The following is a 20000-nucleotide window of genomic DNA, read 5'->3' as shown; positions in this document are numbered from 1 at the left end:
GATTCTCACAGGTGCGTAGTATTCTTATAATATCTCAGATATGAGAAAAACATACTTTGCCATCTGCTTTCTACAGATACTTAACTCTCAAGTACAAGATTCATTCCTCAGGGCCTAGGGGCTTACTCAGGCCTTTATGTAAACACAGTGTACTAAATCAATAAAGCTCTTAAAGTTTAAACCCATATAGTCTCATGTAAGGATATCAGGAAACGAAACCAGAATTAACATGTGTAATGGAAGTGTTCTCACTAGCTGCTGGGCTTGCCACACCCTGTTTTGCCTCTGCACACATTGGCACAAAGGGAGATTTGAGGATGTGATTCGCCGCCGTCCTATCCAGCCACGCCCCTCGTCTCAGTAACAGTAGTTAAGTAGTTCCAACCGCTGGAATATAGAGTGCGTGTCTATCTCTGCACAGTTCCCAACCTCAGACCTGAGGACTCCGAGAACTCTGGGCGGGGGAGGGGAGATTCAGGATTCAACACTGTGAGCGGTCACATATGAGTGTGAGGCTGCATGAGTGGATACGAATGCGTGTGTGGGAGTGTGCGTGAACACGTGATGTTGTGTGTGTGTGTGTGTGTGTACATGAACATGTGTATAGTCATGGAGATGGATATTAACATTTGTGAGGTTGTGAAGATAGACATGGATGAGTGGAAATGAACATGTGTGAGGCTGCAGGGATGGAGATAAGCGTGTGTGAGGTTGTGGGGATGGAGATAAGCGTGCGTGAGGTTGTGGGGATGGAGATGAGCGTGCGTGAGGTTGTGGGAATTCCTCTGCTCTGGAATGCAGAGGCGTGGTGGAGCACACTCATTTGATGAAGACTTTCTAAACAAAACCCACTGCAATTATTGTTCTCTGCAACATTATAGCGAAAAAGAGAAGCCAATGGTCATTTAAGAGAACAGAAAGAGATGAGCTCTCTGTTTCATGTCTCTCATCTTTCTCATATCTCTCTCATCTCCCACATGTCTCTTTCATCTCTCTCATGTCTCTCATCTCTCTCACATGTCTCTCTCATCTCTCATTTCTCTCTGATCTCTCCCTCATCTCTGTCATGAGATGAGAGAGACATGAGAGAGACATGAGAGAGACATGAGAGAGACATGAGAGAGACAGAGAGAGGCATGAGAGAGAGATGAGAGATGAGGGAGAAATGAGAGAGACATGAGAGAGATGAGACAGACATGAGACATGAGTGAGACATGAGAGAGAGATGAGAGACATGAGAGAGAGATGAGACAGACATGAGAGAGATCACAGACATGAGATATGAGCAAGACATGAGAGAGATCACAGACATGAGATATGAGCAAGACATGAGAGAGAGATGAGAGAGACATGAGACATGAGAGAGACATGAGAGAGAAATGAGAGACATGAGACAGAGATGAGAGAGAGATGAGAGAGACATGAGAGAGAAGAGACAGACATGAGACATGAGAGACAGATGAGAGAGAGATGAGAAAGACATGGGAGAGAGATGAGAGACATGAGAGAGAGATGAGACAGACATGGGACATGAGAGAGAGATGAGACAGACATGAGACATGAGAGAGATGAAAGAGAGATGTGATAGATGGCATGTGAGAGATAAGGACAAATGACTGGAGATGGAGCCCTCGGCTTGACAAAATTAGATGCTCCAAAAAGGAAAGGAGAGCTAAGAAGGGTTAGAATTTGCAGATCATTTACACGTCCATGTGTCCTTAGACTGTTTATCTTTGTCCTTTTGCTTTCTGTGTGTGAGTGTGTGTGTGGATGGGTGGATGCGAGGCAGAGAGAGAGACAGACAGGCAGAGAGGTAAACTGCGAATACTGATATATATATATATATATATATATATATATATATATATATATATATATATATATATATATATATATATATATATATATATAGTGTGTGTGTGTGTGTGTGTGTTTGCTCATGCTCAAAAACATTTTTATGGTCTCTAAAGTGGCCCTAATGCTGAATGACCCTGCTAGAGGTTCCTTCAGTAAATGGACACACCGTCAACGTGTAAGCAGTTACTGAAGATTACTGAAGATAAAACCAGCATTCAGCCTCCCCACTGGGATAGCTAAACATCACAGCAGTTTGACTCGCTCCAGATAACTGAAGAAGTTGCCTGTGTTTCCTGGTCTGTCTACGTGTTCCCTATATCCTGTTTTATGTGTGTGTGTGTGTGTACACTTTAAAATTCCGTATGATGAAGTTATCACAGTAGCCCCGATGGGAGTTCTGTGAAGGCCTCAAGCTTTTAATTTAATTTTTTCTTTCTCTCATTCATTCTCTCTTTACTGTGTGTGTGTGTGTGTGTGTGTGTGTGTGTGTGTGTGTGTGTGTGTGTGTGCGCGCTCTCATGAGCTTAAGTAGCATTTGCTTCTTGAGAAATATGTCATCAAGCTCTAAGTTACATTGTCATCTTGTTTTATGCTCTAATAAAACATACACAAACCTGAGGGGAAAATATAGAAAACTGTCTCTCAAAGCCCAAGCTAATATATTTATTCATTTGTTTGTGTATTTTATTTTTTTTAACTCCCATCCCATGGGAGCCCTTGAAATATAGACACCATTTTTTCCCCTCTGACAAGATCATTTCCCTGGGTGCGGTGGTGGTGACGAGATACAGAATCCTGGCGGTGAAATTATTTATTGATTTTGTGGTGTTGCCATGGAGGTTCTGTCTGTGTCCTCAGTGCGTCTTTTGTCGGAGTGTTTTTGAACCGGGGATAAGATTGCTCGAGTGTAATGTTTAGCCAGGCCCTATCAGCCCACATTAGCCTGAGCCAGTGGTTAGCACAGGGACCAGGGGAGGTGAAGCAAATATCCTCCGCTTTGCTTCAGTGGCTGCTCCCTCATGCGCGGCCCGCCGTGCACGCCTCCAACCTCTCTCGCCGCCCTTCTGGCTGCTTTCGGCTCCCCGCGTTGCTTTTTCCGGCTTCCTGCTCTGTCCGCCGGCCCTTTCTGATACGTCTTCAATAGCACCGTGCTCCTTAGACATTGGTCTCGCTCCTCTGTTCTTGGAAGGGCTCCTCGTCTCTCCTTCGACTGCTACTGGCTGCAAAATGAACCGACGCATGCCCTGCAGCGATCCTAACGCGGTTCTAACTAATGGAGTGGGCTGTGCCGCTGCCCAGAGACGAGCACGCCCTGAGCAGACCTCCAGCCCGTTCCACCGTGAGTCGTGGGTTTCCTCAGAGGCCAGCTTTGGCACGAAGAACGTGGTCTTCGCCACCCTCCAGCCCTGGCACTGGGGTGGCCCACAACAGGAATATGCTTCCAAGGTGCTGCTTTTCTCTTTGTCTCGCAGACCTCTGCGGTGCCTTTGTGTATGCCAGTTGGAACTGTCTGACGAAACGTGGCGTTATCCTCAAGTTCGGTTTTAAGAAACAGTTCCCACGGAACACCAAATATTCTTGTTCTCAGATAGCCTTGTGTAGTACAAACCACCGAATGTAAATATACAGACAATACGGACACAGTTATCTATCTATGCCCTCTCTGGGTCCTGGAATATACCTGCTCTGCATATTATAATGTTTTTATTGCTTCCAACACAACCTTGTAAACTTGTCAGCTAATTAACAATTCTTTCATGAGATTAGAGTGGGTGTGATAGAACAGAGACTATACGGTGTACATATGGTGTGAACTGCTCTGTGATCAAGACGGGGATCGTGATATGTTGATGCAGATTTAGAGCTCCACCTAGTGGCTCACCATGCATATCACATCTTATGTTGTCCCGTAAAAGGCCCTGTGCCTCTGATATTACATATTAAGTTATATTATGTTCCCCAGGGGCTGAGACGTTTGGAAAGATGAACTGATTATGTCTTATAGAACCATGACTGTCTCGATTACTCAAATTACAATTTCACATATTGCAGTACCCAACACCTGGTTCCACCTTGGGATTTTTTTGTATGTTCCAAATTCACATTTCTCCCTATATTTGTTCACCTCTGACAGGAAGGAAAGAAAAAGTTTGACAAAGAGACTGAGAAGTACTATTCAACCCTGGAGAAGCACCTTAACCTGTCCTCCAGGAAAAAGGAGTCATGCCTCCAAGAGGTGAGTCACAAAAGGGGTTCTAGAAATGGGAAAGCAATTTTCTGCTTGCCATAGCTGGTTAAACCCCCCAAACCAGACACATCCTGGGTGAGACGGCACATGCTGTGTGTAGATGACTAACGCAGGTGCTGGGACTCACACTCAGCGATGAGGCTTTTAACCACAACACAAGCAAGACCCACCGACAGCATCGGTCCGGCAGCAGTCGGCTTCTTTCCGTGTCTGAGGTAACGACGCTCCTTGTGTGTTCTCAGGCAGATGCACAGATTGATAAGGACAGGCAGGTCTTTTACGACGCCTCTCTGGAGTATGTGTTCAAGATCCAGGAGGTCCAGGAGAAGAAGAAATTTGAGTTTGTCGAGCCGGTAAGATGGCATCTGAGATTGCGGTGATCAAATAGTCACACACACGCATACACACATTCTTACATGTACATACTCACACATATATGCATGCACTCACACACATTCATATCCATTCAAAATAAGCCCTGAAATCACTTTCATACCAACAACAAGTACACTGTGGGTAACAGTTTATGAAGTGATCATCAGTAACGAACTCTAATATCCATTTCATATCCAGCCAGCAGAACTCGGCAGACTCTGTGCAGTGGCTGACTTCTTATTACTTATTGTACATTTTATTATTGTGCCTGTGTGTATTAATGTGCAGCATGTTTTGCCCGTAGTGTGCACAGAGCTGCTATATAAACTACCATGAGCATTAAGAAAATTCAACTGATGTGCCATTACGTTGAATAATTTAAACATTTCCCATGCAGGCCAGTAGCAGGAACCATTAGGTTCTCAGGTATTAAGACTGAATGATCCTTCAGGCCTCTGTTTGTTTACAGCTTCTGACAGGGATGTCTGTGAGCGCGGGCCGAAGGCATAAATCTCCGCGTCCCGTGAACCCGTCCTGAAATATGACATCGCTAGCCCTTACTCTCGCTAAAAAAAAACGGTCACGAATTAGACGGCTCGTCCCGGGATGTTACGTGAGCGAGGCCAGAGGTTTGGTGTGCTGTGTGAGAACGCACCAGCAGACGAGGGCGAGGCTTCCAGCCAGACTGGCACAGCACGCAGAACACTCTGTGTTACCCGCCCCAGATTAGAACAATGTTTCCTGTATAGTACGACCTCACCGACTTCATTAATGCTGAGAAAATTAATACCCTTCTGTAGCTGTCCGACAGTGCTGTTTAGTCATATGTTCATATAGTCGTTCAGAATATGCTTTGAGTAGAAGGTCTTAGTGTCACGTTTTTGTTTTTGGATCTGTTTGCATTTGCCAGAGAATATATAATTTATATGACATTTATCAACTTATGCGCAAATAAAAGTCCACTAACCCCGGGTCACACAGAAACAGTACGTTTCTGCATACCAAAGCTATGGGAACAGTTGTGCTATGTAGACATCAGACAAGCAGACATGGCACTAAGGGAGAGGGGAAAAAAAGTACAGAATAAATAGAACAGTTTAAGAGAGCCAGCGTATCAGAGCCATGCACCGGGGCATGACTAGGAATGTACGAATAGGGGGGCTAAGCCCCCCAGGAGAACTGGCAAAATGAAAAAGAACCATCCGTGAACACCTGCCCTAAATGCCGTACTGTCTAATGCAAAACATTAGCCTTTTTTTCCATCATCGTCACGGTTTCTCTGTCAATTTCATTTCAGAAATTAGTAACAGACATTCAGATTTTGTTTTCTCCTTACTTTTCTGCTGAAGTTACACATTGTTCATGAGCGTTCTCTGACAGAGACATTTTCACACATAGCACGACACAAACTGGCTGAGATTTTAGCAGAGCAGAGCAGAGCAAAAGTGCACGGCAGAGACGTCGGTAAAGATTTGTGAACAGGGTCTAAGCCCTCCAGGAGAACAGCAAAAATGTAAAAGAGCAAGCCATCCATTAAGACCTGCCCTTAATGTCGGATTGTTCAACGCAGAAGGCGTTTTTGGTTTGTTTTTTAAGTAATGTTACATTAAAATTTGGTAATCTGTCATCAGGTATTTTCATCCAAATAATGTGATATAACTTTTATGTTGAAGTTACGCAGTCTTCAGCAACATCCACTGACACAGAGATGGTCTGGCTCGCATGTAGTGCGACACAAACTGATTGAGATTTTAGCAAAGCAGTGCGGAGCGATCGGTAATGGTGTCACAGATCACCCAAACGTTAAAGCTTTCCGACTCAAATTGTGATTCAGGTTTCAGGGCTGTTGTGCTATTACTCCCTTTTCTCGGTATATTGTAAATGTGGAGACACGATGGCGCGGTTGAATAAGATAGAATAAATGAGAAGTATTGAAAACCTAAACTAATAATGCTTGCTTATTTGGGGGATGGGGACTAAAGAACATTTAAGGAGGGGCTATAGCTCTGAAACAGGCCTACTGATGTGCCTGGCCACACGTGTTGAAGATGTGAATGTGTGCTTATGTGTAGAATCTTAGGCAACATACAATTTATTATTTACAGTATATTGCAGAGAGATCTCACTAAGGTCTGGCTTCAACATAGTGAGCGGGTCCTTCAAAGCTGCATACGAATGCTGCTGGGCTCCTGTGCTTACAAGCCACTGGCCCACCATTATCTGCATCCATTATTACAGAACCAAACCACAAAAACAACCATCACCATCAAGAAACAAATTTTATTTCTTGTGAAAAAAATCTGTTTGCTCCTGTCTGGATTCAGCACAAGCTTTATGCAGGGGCCCACCTTTGCAAAAAAAAGATGAAAACTTGCAAAACATAGTATTATTTTTATATGAGGCTGTGTACTTAATTAAGTATTGTGGGAAGTGGGGTTTATATTGTAATTTCCTCGTCTGCAGCAGCTGCCTGCCTGCCCTGATCTCAGGTATGTAGAGCTGCCACCTGAGAGGTGTGGCCCCAGCATAATTACAGCATAAACAAATTCTAATAATACAACAACAACAAAAACACAGGAGAAAAAGAAATTGGGCATTTATTTCATTTTTTTGAGATTCGGACACACGCGCGCGCACACACACACACACACACACACATACCTACACACATACACCTATACACACACGCACACACACACACACACACATACCTACACACATACACCTATACACACACACACACACACACACACACACACACATACCTACACACATACACCTATACACACACACACACACACACACATACCTACACACATACACCTATACACACACACACACACACACACACACGCGCACACACACACACACACACACACACACACACACATACCTACACACATACACCTATACACACACGTGCGCACACACACACACACACACACACACATACCTACACACATACACCTATACACACACACACACACACATACCTACACACATACACCTATACACACACACACACACGCACGCACGCACACACACACACACACATGCACATATACACACTGACTGAACTCTTCTTCTTGTTATTCTGTAGCTCCTGGCTTTCCTACAGGGTCTGTTCACGTTCTATCACGAGGGGTATGAACTGGCCCATGAGTTTGAGCCCTACAAGCAGCAGCTTCAGTTCAACCTGCAGAATGTAAGAAGTCTGACTGTATGACTGCTCTGGTCTTCTCTGTGAGATGAGTGTCTGTGTGACTGCTCTGGCCTTCTCTGTGATACGTGTCCGTGTGACTGCTCTGGCCTTCTCTGTGAGACGTGTGTCTGTGTGACTGCTCTGGCCTTCTCTGTGAGATGAGTGTCCGTGTGACTGCTCTGGCCTTCTCTGTGAGACGTGTCTAAGCAGGAGTGCTCTGGCCTTCTCTGTGAGAAATCTGTCCGGGGTTCTGGCCTTTTGTGTCCTAATGAGCCTAGTTTGTTTCCACACTTGCGAGAAAATAGCATCTATTAGGACTTCTGAATCTGACCAACAGGCCATAAACCCAGGTTTCTTCAAATAATTTTGTAGCATTATTCACTTATTAGCATATTTTAAATGTCAACTCGTGCATGTGCAGCACAGCCCAAATATTTTGTCATTATTTAATTGTGTTTTTCCATACATGACCTTGTTCAGTGACCTTCTGTTAGGAGCCACACCATACACACGTGCTGTGTATGAAGCAGAGCCATAGCAGAAGGCAAGCGGACTAGCTCGTAGGAGTGACGAGACAAAGAAAGCTCTGTATAAACCATCTGCAGCTGCCCAATGCCACTTTCACTAAGAGTGTCTGAATTTGGATTAACCAAGTTGGAGATTTGAGATGCAAATTCCTTCTCCTTCTCTGCCCCAGAGGTTTAGATCAGCCCCTGAACTTCAGATCGGCCCCTGAACTGTAGATTGACCCCTGTGCTGTTGATCATACCTGTGCTGTTTATCGGTCCCTGTCCTGTTGAGCATACCTGAGCTGTAGATCAACCCCTGGGCTGTAGATCAATCCCTGTGCCGTAGATCAACCCCTTTGCTGTAGCTCAACCCTTGTCCTGTAGATTGGCCCCTGTGAAGTAGATCAACCTCTGTGCAAAAGATCAACCCCTGTGCAATAGATCAACCCCTGTGATGTTGATCAACCCCTGTTATGTATAACAACCGCCGTGCTGTAGATCAATCCCTGTGCTGTAGATCAATCCCTGTGCTGTAGATCTCACCCCTGTTCTGTAGATCGGCCCCTGTGAAGTAGCTCAACCGGTGTGCTGTAGATCAACCCCTGTGACATTGATCAACCCCTGTGCTGTAGATCAAACCCTGCGCTATAGATAAAACCCTGTGCTGTAGATCAGCCCGTGCTGTAGATCAAATCCTGTGCTGTAGAACAACCCCTGTTCTATAGTTCGACCCCTGTGTGTATCAACCCCTGTGCTGTAGTTTAACCCCTGTCCTGTAGATCCGCCCTTGTACTCTAAGTGATGTTTCCTGCCTTCCTGTTATCTGTTCTCCTCCTGCATGTCATATTAAACAACATCCCACTCTGAACAGACCCTGTTGACATGACAGCTTTCTGTTGTGCTGCTAAGATCCAGAACTGTGTGTTTACACGTACGCGGGTGTGTGTATGTGCGTGGGTACACATGTGTGCACGTTTGTGTGATGAAGACGAGGAACAACTTTCTGAGCACCAAGCAGGAAGTGGAGAAGCTGATGAAGAGGGTGAGGTCAGCGGACCAGGACCAGAAGCCCCCAGGACGGTGGACCATGGAGGGATACCTCTACGTTCAGGAGAAACGTGAGTCTGTCCATTTCCTCCATATCTCCCTCTCTCTCTTTCTCTCTCCCTCCTTCCCTCTCGGTCTCAGTACCAGAGAACTGGAAGCTGTGATTCGTCCGAGCACCAGAGTTTGGTCACTGTCAGCTTTACAAATGCAACATCAAACCGCGGATTCTCGGACCGCTGCAGAGAGCTATGTGCTGGCTGCGTGGCCTGTGTGCACTCCACTCACCTTTGATGTGTCTTCGCTTTCATCTGTCCTCCTCACTCCGACCCTTTTAAGTCCTTTTGCTTTCATGTGCCCTCAGTTCAGCGGAGGAATAAGAGTTTCATCTGAATGCCAAACATTGATTTATCTGACCTGTTTATGAATGCAGTTTTGAACGTGTTTCTAGGTAGACTGGGTGCAGATCAACATTGCCCCCTGGTGGAAGACTGTGCAGATATCTTTATATGGAGGAAATGTTCTGCCTTTTTCAAAACTGAGCTACATGAGACACTACTTTGGGGACCTGAACAACAGAAAACTATTAGAAACTGTGGAGCAATAGGAAGTGACCAGTAATGTCTGATTTGCGATCTTCCAGGACCTCTGGGGTGCACCTGGATACGACATTACTGCACGTATGAGAAGGGGACTAAGACCTTCACCATGACCAACACAGAGGCCAAGCCCACAGCCAAACAGGTGCAGTGTGGCTGTAGGCTTACATGAATCAAGCATGAGTTTGAAACTCTTTCTCTGACTCTTTCTGTGTACCTTCCATCACCTTTCAAACTATACATATTCATTAGAACATTTTTATATCTCTTCATACCTAACAGAGGTATTCTCTGTATTTGTATTATTCTCAGTTGCGTCATATACTTTTTTAGTTATATACTTGTTTATTATATTTTTTGTTTTTATTTATAGCTGTTAATAGTCCAGTGAGCTGTTTATTTTTTCCTAGTATTTTACATGTGGCCATTTAAGGGCAAATTCCTCATATTGTCACATACCTGCTGAAATAAAGCATTCTACTTCTGAACCTGGTTCTGAACCTGGTTCTGAATCTGGTCGTCTGCTCCTCACTCGGTTTCCGTGCCTCTCTCTGGCAGAATGGCGTGGTGCTGAACCCCTCTGAGATGTTCAAGTTGAAGTCCTGCATACGGAGGAAGACGGATTCCATCGACAGGCGCTTCTGCTTCGACGTGGAGGTGGTGGAGAGGTGACTGCTCACTCCTCCTCTCTCCTCATCCTCTCCTTGGCCTGACATGCGGCGTTCCCGTGTCCTGCCTGCTTACGCGTAGCAAATCTTTGCTCGTGACTTAAAACCTTAAACTTGTTTTTGTTCTTACTATATCGGGAGGCAACTGTGTATTGTACCAGTGTAAAAAAGAAAAACTCAGTGCAAACGCTCAGTGTCCACAGCTTAGTAAAGTGGCCACATACTGCACATTAACATGGCATCCAAATGGGTATCTGGGTAAGGAGCTGTGTGCGTTTGCCCACCTAGTGTGAGGCTGCGCTCATGTGTCTGATGAACTGTCTTCCATTTGCATTCTGTCCTTTCTTTGTGTCTGTGTAGATGTAGAAATACCGTCTGTCGTGGAACTCTTTTCAGACCACTGCAGTTTTTCTGTAAAGCCCGGTACGTGACCGTCTGCTGCGGGTGCATGTCACGGCGCATGTGCAGTGCTTTTAAATTCAGTTCACCTCCTCCCGTTCTTATTGATCACCTCTTCTGCTGATCCTGCTGCCATTTTTAATTCCACTGACCCCACAAAATCACGTGATCAGCGGGGGAGGGTGAGGATAGCACTCTTTTTGTTTTTTTAGAAGGGATGTGATCTCCGCTCACCTGCAAGTGATGACACGATGGCACGAATTAGGCTGAACTGAAATCGGAGCTTTTGTTTTTTTGTTTTTTTTCCCTCCATCACCTCGTGTCTATTTGAGAGATTGCATTGGCTCACTCGACACGAGGGAACAAAATAGCACGGCTTCCTAATTCAGCACCTGTTTTGGACAGGCACTGAGAGCCCAGTAAAACACAGCGGTTATGGCTCACCCAGTGGAGCACTGAATCAGCTCTTCATATTAAAGAGGTAGCTCAAGAAACATAAAGTGTTGTATGTTATAGCGAGATGGGGACTGAGCGTCGGGGGAATGTTTGACAACCAGTGCGGATTTTTCCACGTGTGGAATACAGACAGCTCTAGATTACATCAGAGTTCTTCATTTCCAATCTTGGAAGGTCCTAGCAGGACACGGTTTATTGTCCCCGTCTTCAAGCACTTCAGGCTCAGCTAACGAACATAGTCAAGTGGAATCTGGTGTGTGTGTGTGTGTGTGTGTCTCTGGGATTGGGTGGGATCATTGAGCGCACCGCCCACCAGGCGAGTAGGAAGAACGCCCCCTTGCGCGCTCCACTTCGCACCCCACACACATACCCTGAACCCCACCGCAAGGTGCTTAGTCCTTAGGCCTCGCTCAACCCCGTGCAGCTTCTGCCTTCCCCGTGCACCTGGGAGGGGCTTTGAGGCCACGCTCCACCCACACCCCCCTGAACAATTGCAGGCAACAGCGGTTGTGAGCTAGCGGTAACCATGCACCATGCCAGGGTCATTGCCACCACTGGAACTAATGTGTGCGTTTTGGTGAGATGCGTGTACAATTCGCTTGCACAACTGTGCTGCACAATTATTTGCATTTGTACTTGAATTAAATGTGACTTTGTTTTATCTGTAATGTTGGGTGCTACCTGTCAAATATATTTGTGTAGATTGTAGTTTTTCAGCAATGTGGGTGGCAGTGTTCAGAGCAGGTCTTGCACTCAGAGGATTGAGGAAAGCTTAAGAACCCAGATCTGCCCGGTCAGATGGTACCTGGTGTGGAAACCATGGCGACCCTGGGGTAGTGTCCACAGGCAGTGTTTCTGTGGGTCTTTTATAGCTGCAGTGTGCAGTCCCTTAAGCATGCTTGTGTGTGTGTGTGTGTGTGTGTGTGTGTGTGTGTGTGTGTGTGTGTGTGTGTGTGTTGGTGTGTGTGTCTGTGTGTCTGTGCATCTGTGTGTGTATGTGCGTGCACATGTGTTTGGGTGTATGTATATTTGTGCATGTGTGTGAGTGGGGGTGTGTGTGTTTTTGTGCATCTCTGTGTATGTGTACGTCTCTGTGCATGTGTCTGTGTGTGTGTGTGTGTGTGTGTGTGTGTGTGTGTGTGTGTGTGTGTGTGTGTGTGTGTGTGTGTGTGTGTGTGTGTGTGTGTGTGTGTGTGTGTGTGTGAGATGTTCGGTCCACAGGCATGGGATCATCACCTTGCAAGCACTTTCCGAGTCCAACAGGAGACTCTGGCTGGAGGCCATGGACGGCAAGGAGCCGGTGAGTCCCTGCAGAGATGTATCACACATCTTTACCCACTACTGCCCTCTACTCGTTGAAGAGCCACCTTGTTGAAGAGTTAGAATCAAAATAAGATTAAATAAATTAAGTAAATGTAAATACGATTTGACCTGAAAAATGTCCTAATGTCATACTTTCCTCTACTAGATCTACAATCTGCCAGCCATCCTAAGCAAGAAAGAGGAGAGTGAGTCTTGTTTTTATTTATTTTATTTATTTTTGCTCATTAATTGTATTTGTAATGTTTTGCCGTGAAGGATTAATATTTAACTTTACATCCTTGGAAACCTTATTTGTGAGAACTAGCCGTTGTGTCAGGGGGAGGTCAGCAGAAAGCCCTGATCTGGCCTACCCTCCCGAGGACTTCTCGTTCAGACTAGTCTGCTTTTTCTCATCTGTCTCGGAGCTGTGTTGTCCACCGGTCAAGTGCGGGCTTGCTGGGTGCTTGCCACTCTGACCCTGAGAGGAGCCTCGAGCGCTCACGTGCACTTTGCTCCCCACTTCTCTCTCCACAGCGCATCTGAACGAGGCCGGCTTTAACTTCGTGAGGAGGTGTATCAGCATGGTGGAGGCGAGGGGTGAGTGGAGGAGCACACTTCCCTGCTGGAGGCCTTTAGCTGCGTTTGGGAGGGCCGGTGTCGTCTTCCAAACTCTGCCCCATACTCAGGCCACATTACCTCAAATTACCTCAGGCCACATTTTCGTAGTCCTTAACGGGAATGTTCACGTGGTTTGTGTAAGAATCTTTTTTGATGAGAATATGTGTGACTGCACTTCATCTCTCTCTTTTTCTTTTCACACACACACACACACACACACACACACACACACCTAATTAGGAATCAACACTATGGGCTTATATCGTATAGGAGGAGTCAACTCCAAGGTGCAGAAGCTCCTGACTACAGTCTTCTGTAAGTGTCTCCACCTCAGAGATCCTCAGCAAATTACTGCATTTCCATGTCAACGGGTAGATAACGGTGGAAACACCTAACTAGGGTTAACATATTAACATTGTAGTTAAACCATATAGAGAAGCCTAAATGTGTACATTGTATAATCTCTGTTTAAATCAAATAATCTTCTCTGAAACCCAACTCTAGATCTATATTATACAATATTATTATTTATTAATTTAGTCCTGTCTGTGCTGGTTAGCCAAAAGGGACTTTAATAATAATCTGTATTAGACAGTCGTCTGGTCTATTAATATCAAAGGTCCATCTCACAGCATCCAAAGCCCCATCTGACATGGAATTAGACCCTGAAATCTGGGACAATAAGACCATCACCAGTGGCCTAAAGAATTATCTCAGGTAAGCCTGCTCCAGTCCTCTTTATTCTGACTATTAATTGGCCATTATCCCCTATAATAGGGCTGTGCAAGGCAGTGAGTGTGTGAGGAGTGCATTCTGGTTAATAACTTACACTAAGTGACGGTTGGTCCATATTGGTGAGTCGTGAGGGGTGAAGAAGGTTGGAATCACAAGTTGTAATTCCTCACCCTGTCCACTAGGTGCCTCTCTGATCCTCTAATGACATACAAGCTTCATGAAGATTTCATCATGGCTGTCAGTAAGTCAACTCAGAGAAAGGACAGTTGTCTTGATCTGTCTGTCTGTCTGCCTTCATATCTCAGCAATGTCATAAAGTCGTTTGACACTCAGAATTACTTTGGATCAGTCTTACATGTTCTGTACATTGAAAGGCACCAAGTGGAAATTTCTGATAAAATAGGGTGTCTCTGCTCAGGTACTCTACTGTAACTACGGTAACAGTTCAATCTGTTTGAGATTAAACTGTAGCATCTGGGTGTGGTGTTTTGTCACAGAGTCTGATGACCAGAATTACAGAGTGTGTGCCGTGCACACTCTGGTCCACAAGCTGCCCGACCGAAATAAGGAGATGTTGGAAATCCTAATAAAGCACCTGCTTATGTGAGTTTGCCCTCACTATTAAACATTATGTGTTCATTTAGTCTGTGTTGATATATTCAAATATACTGTTTACCAATCAGTCGAGTTAATTTTTTCCTGTGGATTGTATTGCTGTATTCTGCTAGTTTCAATAGTGTGTGTGTGTGTGTGTGTGTGTGTGTGTGTGTGTGTGTGTGTGTGTGTGTGTGTGTGTGTGTGTGTGTGTGTGTGTGTGTGCGTGTGTGTGCGCTCCTGTGCGTATGCTCATGTGCATGTCTGGTCCTCTGTAGGGTGTCCGCGCACAGTAAAAGTAACATGATGACCGTGTCCAACCTGGGTGTGATCTTCGGTCCGACGCTCATGCGCTCCCAGGAGGAGACCGTGGCCGCCATGATGAACATCAAGTTCCAGAACGTGGTGGTGGAAATCCTGATCGAGAATTTCGAAAAGGCGGGTTTACCCCACTCACACGCATACGCAGCTCCTCCCACTCTTTAAAGACAAGTGCCAGGCCTCCCACTCACCGCATTCTGAGTCCATTCCTTAGCGCTGTAAAGAAACTGAACGCCTGTGACAATGCATTGTGCCTTGCTAAAAACTGAAAAGACACAGCCCAGTTAGGAGTTTTCCGTGTGACAGTGGCGATATGTGGTAAGGCCATGTGTTTTCGTTTTCACACCCTGTTTGTGTGGCTGCCTCCCGCAGATCTTCCACCAGCTTCCGGACCCCAACGTGCCCCTGCCGGAGCCTCAGTCCCGCGCAGAGTCCCGCCGGAGCAGGGCCGTCTGCCTCTCCACAGGACCTCGCAAGCAGAAGAGCCCCTACACGCCCACGCTGTGCCTGCCCGACACAGACAGTGAGTCTGGCCCTCCGCTCGCTCCAGTTATCATGCGTTGTAATTCTATTTAGATGTACTCAGTACATTCGGATAATACAGCAGTGGCATTTTTGAAGGATTTTCATATTAGAATTGACTGTCTCTACCGTCGCTTAAAAAAATAAAGCAGTAATCGTGCGTGTTTTCATTTTAATGTGTTATTTAGATTTGCACTTATGAACATTGATATGCCGTGTCAGGCAGGACTTGATGCAAGTGCATAACTGCAATTATTTTATTTAAATGACGCGTAAAAACACAATCCTCAGACATAATGAAAACAAAAGAACGGAACAGGACACAAAGCAAATGGAGACCCATGGGGGGAAACTAAACACACAAGCAGAGCGTAACTGTAGACTAACATACAGGCGAAATAGCAAACATAGAAAAAACAACGGGTAAGTCAGAAGAATCACGAGACACGAGAGAACTCACACAAGCGCAACAGGAGAATATTTAAAGACCAACAAGGAGGTTTAGGAATAAAGGAGTATAAACACACTAACAAGGCCTAACGAGACACAGGTGTGAAAAAACAAGGGCAGTAAAAACAAAGCAAGGGGCTAAACCAGGAACAGATGGCAGGTTGCTAAGGGAACCGCAACACCAGAGCAGGGGAACCACAACAAACATTAGGAAAGTGGTATCTCCAGAAATCTTGGCTTATTACCTCTGACTGCAGGCAGGCCTGTACTCTGCTGTATTGCGCTGTGCTTTGTGTTTCCTTTCACTTGCTTGCATTCCCGCAGGTGACACGTTTAGCAGCAGCCCAAGCAGCACCCCAATGGGCAGCAGGGAGTCATTGTCCTCACACTCCTCCGAGCAGAACACCTTCTCCAAGACGCACTGCCGTCCGCAGCCCAAGGAGGGCCTTCCTGCCCCACCTTCCAACGGGCCCCAGGGCCTGGCCCGGTCCGGAGTGACCGACAGCTCCCCGGAGGACCGCCAGAGGGACAGCTCTGCTCCGACCGGTCCGAGGTCCTCTTTGGCCCCAAAGAAAGCGCCACACTGCTCGGCAGGCGTGGCGAGAGCAGCCCAGCCTGCCGCTCCGCCCCTCAGGCCATTGCACAGCTCGGAAGGTAAACGGCAAACTCAGACCAGACCGGCTGAATTTCCCCTGCTCCTCTTTGTTTCCGATAAACACAAACCTCTTTCCTTGTCATGGAAAACACCATAACTCATATTTGTTTTGTCTTTCCCGCGTGGCATGGGATGTGATTGGATCACGGCCCCGTTGGCCGCCCCTGTGACTCACTGCTGTAGTATCTTGGCTTCTTGCCCTCAGCTCGCCGGGGCTGTGCCGGCTCCCTGCCAAGCCTGCTTCTGCTCACCGATCAGCAGGACGGCTCCCGGGCGCCCGCTCGCTCTGACCTGCCCCCCAAGCTGCCCCTGCGGCTGCGGCCCGACACCTGCCTGGGCGGATACCAGAGACCTGGCTCAGTGTGAGTACCCCGGCCTGGCTGAATCCACGCCTACCCGACGCCCCCCTCCTCCACTGTTCAGATTAATCCGCCCAATCACGTGCTGGAAACTCGGCAGGGAAACGCTCTCTTTGTCGTAAATATGCAGTCAGCCCCATCTGAAAATGGATTTGCGCTCCCCGACAATACACCGCTGTGATAAATCAAGAGTGCTGGTGAGATCCACCCGTCCAAGCTTCAAACTTGTCCAAGCTTTAAACTCTGAGTGCAGTCATTACCATTACCACTCATTACCATAATTTTAATCTTTTCTACTTATTACCTACTATTTACGTGTATAAATAAGATGAACATTTTGCTTAACATTTCTTAAGCAGCATGCATGCAGTGATAAGAAAATGATGTGCACCATGGAATAAAGCAGAACGAGGGAGAAAGAGCCAGAATGAGTGAGAGAGTTGCATCAATTCTTTTTTTTCCCCTATTGTGTAAGCGAACTTAATCACATTCTATTCACACACGGGGTTGACGTGACCCAGCATCCCCGGGTCAGTTCCCGCGGTCTTTCGGGATGGATATGTTGTCACACTTGTCTCGCGGGTGGTGGAGGAAGGGATGACCTGGCTTCTCCCTGTACCTCTGTCCTGCTTGTTACTGGCACACATGGCCCTACAAGAAAGCCACTGGCCACTCACTGTTTGGTCTCTAATTGAGCTCCGCCCTCTTTGGCCATGATTGGTTCATGAACAGAAAGGAAGTGTTCCCACAATGATTTTCTAGTGGCTTTCTCTAGATGCTGAACAGATGACCCAAAATGTTAGCGAAAGTACATTTATTTCAAGCACAGAGCTGTAAGCGGTTTGTGATGATAACAGTTCTACTTTAGCTACTGGCGAGACTAAGAGGAGAACAGTTAGACCACCCCAGTAAATAATGGCATGTGGATGTTTGACGTCACCACTGACTGGTTTGTGTATTTTCTGCATCTTTTAGGGTGGCAGCCAGAGCATTGCTGTTTGAAAACCCCTCAGCTGCTCCACAGACCACTCCAGTGGGACGGTATGGTATATTTAAATATTAGTCTAAAATTAAAACAGAGAGAAGTCAGTTATATATTAAATTATGCTTAGCATTGCACAGATCTTGTGCTGATATTTTGTATAAAGCAGGTGGACTAAGTTTACTGTTACCTGAGTGTGTTTTGTAATGAACAGGAGGGTGTAGATTCTGTCTGCTTAAAAAACACTTCTTTTGTCCCTGCAGGGATGCCAAGGCAATATACTCATGCAAGGCAGAGCACAGCAATGAGCTGAGCTTCCCCCAGGGGGCGCACTTTTCAAACGGTGAGCCAGCAGGCCCAGCACACAGAGCCACTTGCTCCTAGCCGCTATCAGTCTAGAACATTTACTGCTGATGTAGCACACGTTAAACCCTTCACAAATCCTTCCGTAAACGTAAAACTATCCTCAGCAATCACATTTTTAGGGCTTGTCCACGTTTGGGCAGAAGAACCGCATGCTTCTGTGCTGCTGTAATCACATATCATTCCACAGGAAATTCACAGAATGGAGAAAATCGCACCATGTTAACTGTTCTGCAAATGTCAGACAGTCCACGAAAGTGTTTCATGCAAACAGGCGGCAACCAGTGTATACCCGTGAAATCGCTACGCTGTCGGCTGTTATTCTGTCCTGCTCCGCTGCCTCGGGATTTTATAGTGGCTTGTGTTTTCCACTCCAAAATAGCTTGGCTGGTCACCAAGGAGTTTGTGCAGGTCGCCATAACCTAGCTGTGATGAGTTTTATCACATCTCCAGCTCCCCTGGGATGACGAACCCAAACTCAGGCAGCCTCTGATTCTCCTGGAGACTCAGGCCCCTCCAGATCACGTTTAATGAGCCGTGCTCAACCTGAGTGGCTTTGTTCTCTTTTGTAATTATAAGATCAAGGATGTTTGTGCAGCACTGAGGGTCTGTGGCGGTTTAGGACCAGTTCTGGCAGAGATGTGTGTGGTTGATGCTGGAATTTAGTGAGTGCTCTTGGAGAAAGTCTGTTGTGTTGCATCTTCCCTTGTGAAAGGTTTATGTGGTTAATGCAGCCTCCTGTCCCTGAATGCTTTGATGCTAATGGAGTGTGTTTACATGTGTCTGCTTGTGCTCTTTGGGTTTGTTCAAAATGGTAACATCACCCATGAGGCACAGAGCAAAACCAAGATGACTCAGAGACGAACAAATCCCGCAGATGTGGATTCAGGATTGCCACCAAAGCAACATTTTTGGCACATTCAAGTAGAAAAGGCAGACTAGGCCTTGGTTACAATGGGCTGTGGTTAACAAGAACCAGAGTTAGCATGGGTCCGTGGTTACCATGGGCTGTGGTTAGTGAAAGCCACCGGTAGTCTGCTGTGGTTAGTGTGGGCCGTGGTTAGCGAGGGCCGCCGTGGTTAGCGAGGGCCGTGGGTAGCCTGCTGTGGTTAGTGTGGGCCGTGGTTAGCGAGGGCCGTGGGTAGTCTGCTGTGGTTAGTGTGTGCCGTGGTTAGCGAGGGCCGTGGGTAGTCTGCTGTGGTTAGCGTGTGCCGTGGTTAGCGAGGGCCGTGGGTAGTCTGCTGTGGTTAGTGTGTGCCGTGGTTAGCGAGGGCCGTGGGTAGTCTGCTGTGGTTAGTGTGTGCCGTGGTTAGCGAGGGCCGTGGGTAGTCTGCTGTGGTTAGTGTGTGCCGTGGTTAGCGAGGAATGTGGGTAGTGTCGTATTTGTTAATGCAGGAAAGAAGAGACCGGAAACAGTGCGTTACCTTGTAGCCTTTTATTAATGCAGAGCTCTGGAGATGTCACTTCACAGCACAGTGCGAGTGAGATCTGAAGCATAACTTCGCGACACACAGACTTATAGTTTTCTTGCCTTGTGCCACTTCTGCTTAGTACTTTTCCATTTCAGCCCTCGCCTCTGTCTAACTGTCACGCACACGTCTTCTTGCACAATTGCACATATGCACATCCAAGGCATTCCCTGTTATTCAGTAATTATGTCTGCACATACAGCAATTATTTTATTAATTCAAGCATCCTAGTCCATCTTGCGCATTATTCTCTATTTATATAAGCTTAGCATT

General features: G+C 46.4%; 1 protein-coding gene across 2 annotated transcripts in view; it reads left to right on the top strand.

Moving 5' to 3' along the window:
- LOC113577459 (rho GTPase-activating protein 42) overlaps nt 1-20000 on the top strand; it is a 60134-nt gene that overhangs the window by 36932 nt on the left and 3202 nt on the right. Inside the window, exons 5-24 of one of the 2 annotated variants that reach the window (XM_027010111.2) lie at nt 3992-4093; nt 4348-4458; nt 7581-7685; nt 9180-9309; nt 9879-9979; nt 10393-10502; nt 10863-10925; nt 12579-12657; nt 12826-12865; nt 13194-13256; nt 13518-13592; nt 13910-13994; nt 14195-14253; nt 14510-14615; nt 14885-15044; nt 15300-15450; nt 16224-16553; nt 16760-16916; nt 17889-17954; nt 18159-18238. In XM_027010111.2, the coding sequence (XP_026865912.2) occupies nt 3992-4093; nt 4348-4458; nt 7581-7685; nt 9180-9309; nt 9879-9979; nt 10393-10502; nt 10863-10925; nt 12579-12657; nt 12826-12865; nt 13194-13256; nt 13518-13592; nt 13910-13994; nt 14195-14253; nt 14510-14615; nt 14885-15044; nt 15300-15450; nt 16224-16553; nt 16760-16916; nt 17889-17954; nt 18159-18238 (2173 nt within the window). The remainder of the gene's footprint in view (nt 1-3991; nt 4094-4347; nt 4459-7580; nt 7686-9179; nt 9310-9878; nt 9980-10392; nt 10503-10862; nt 10926-12578; nt 12658-12825; nt 12866-13193; nt 13257-13517; nt 13593-13909; nt 13995-14194; nt 14254-14509; nt 14616-14884; nt 15045-15299; nt 15451-16223; nt 16554-16759; nt 16917-17888; nt 17955-18158; nt 18239-20000) is intronic. The other variant, XM_027010112.2, reaches the window with a different exon arrangement.

This window comes from Electrophorus electricus, chromosome 4 (genome assembly GCF_013358815.1).
Source record: "Electrophorus electricus isolate fEleEle1 chromosome 4, fEleEle1.pri, whole genome shotgun sequence".
Taxonomy (NCBI): domain Eukaryota; kingdom Metazoa; phylum Chordata; class Actinopteri; order Gymnotiformes; family Gymnotidae; genus Electrophorus; species Electrophorus electricus.
Note: the sequence above shows the minus strand (reverse complement) of the source record. Positions and strands in the feature narration are given on the sequence as shown.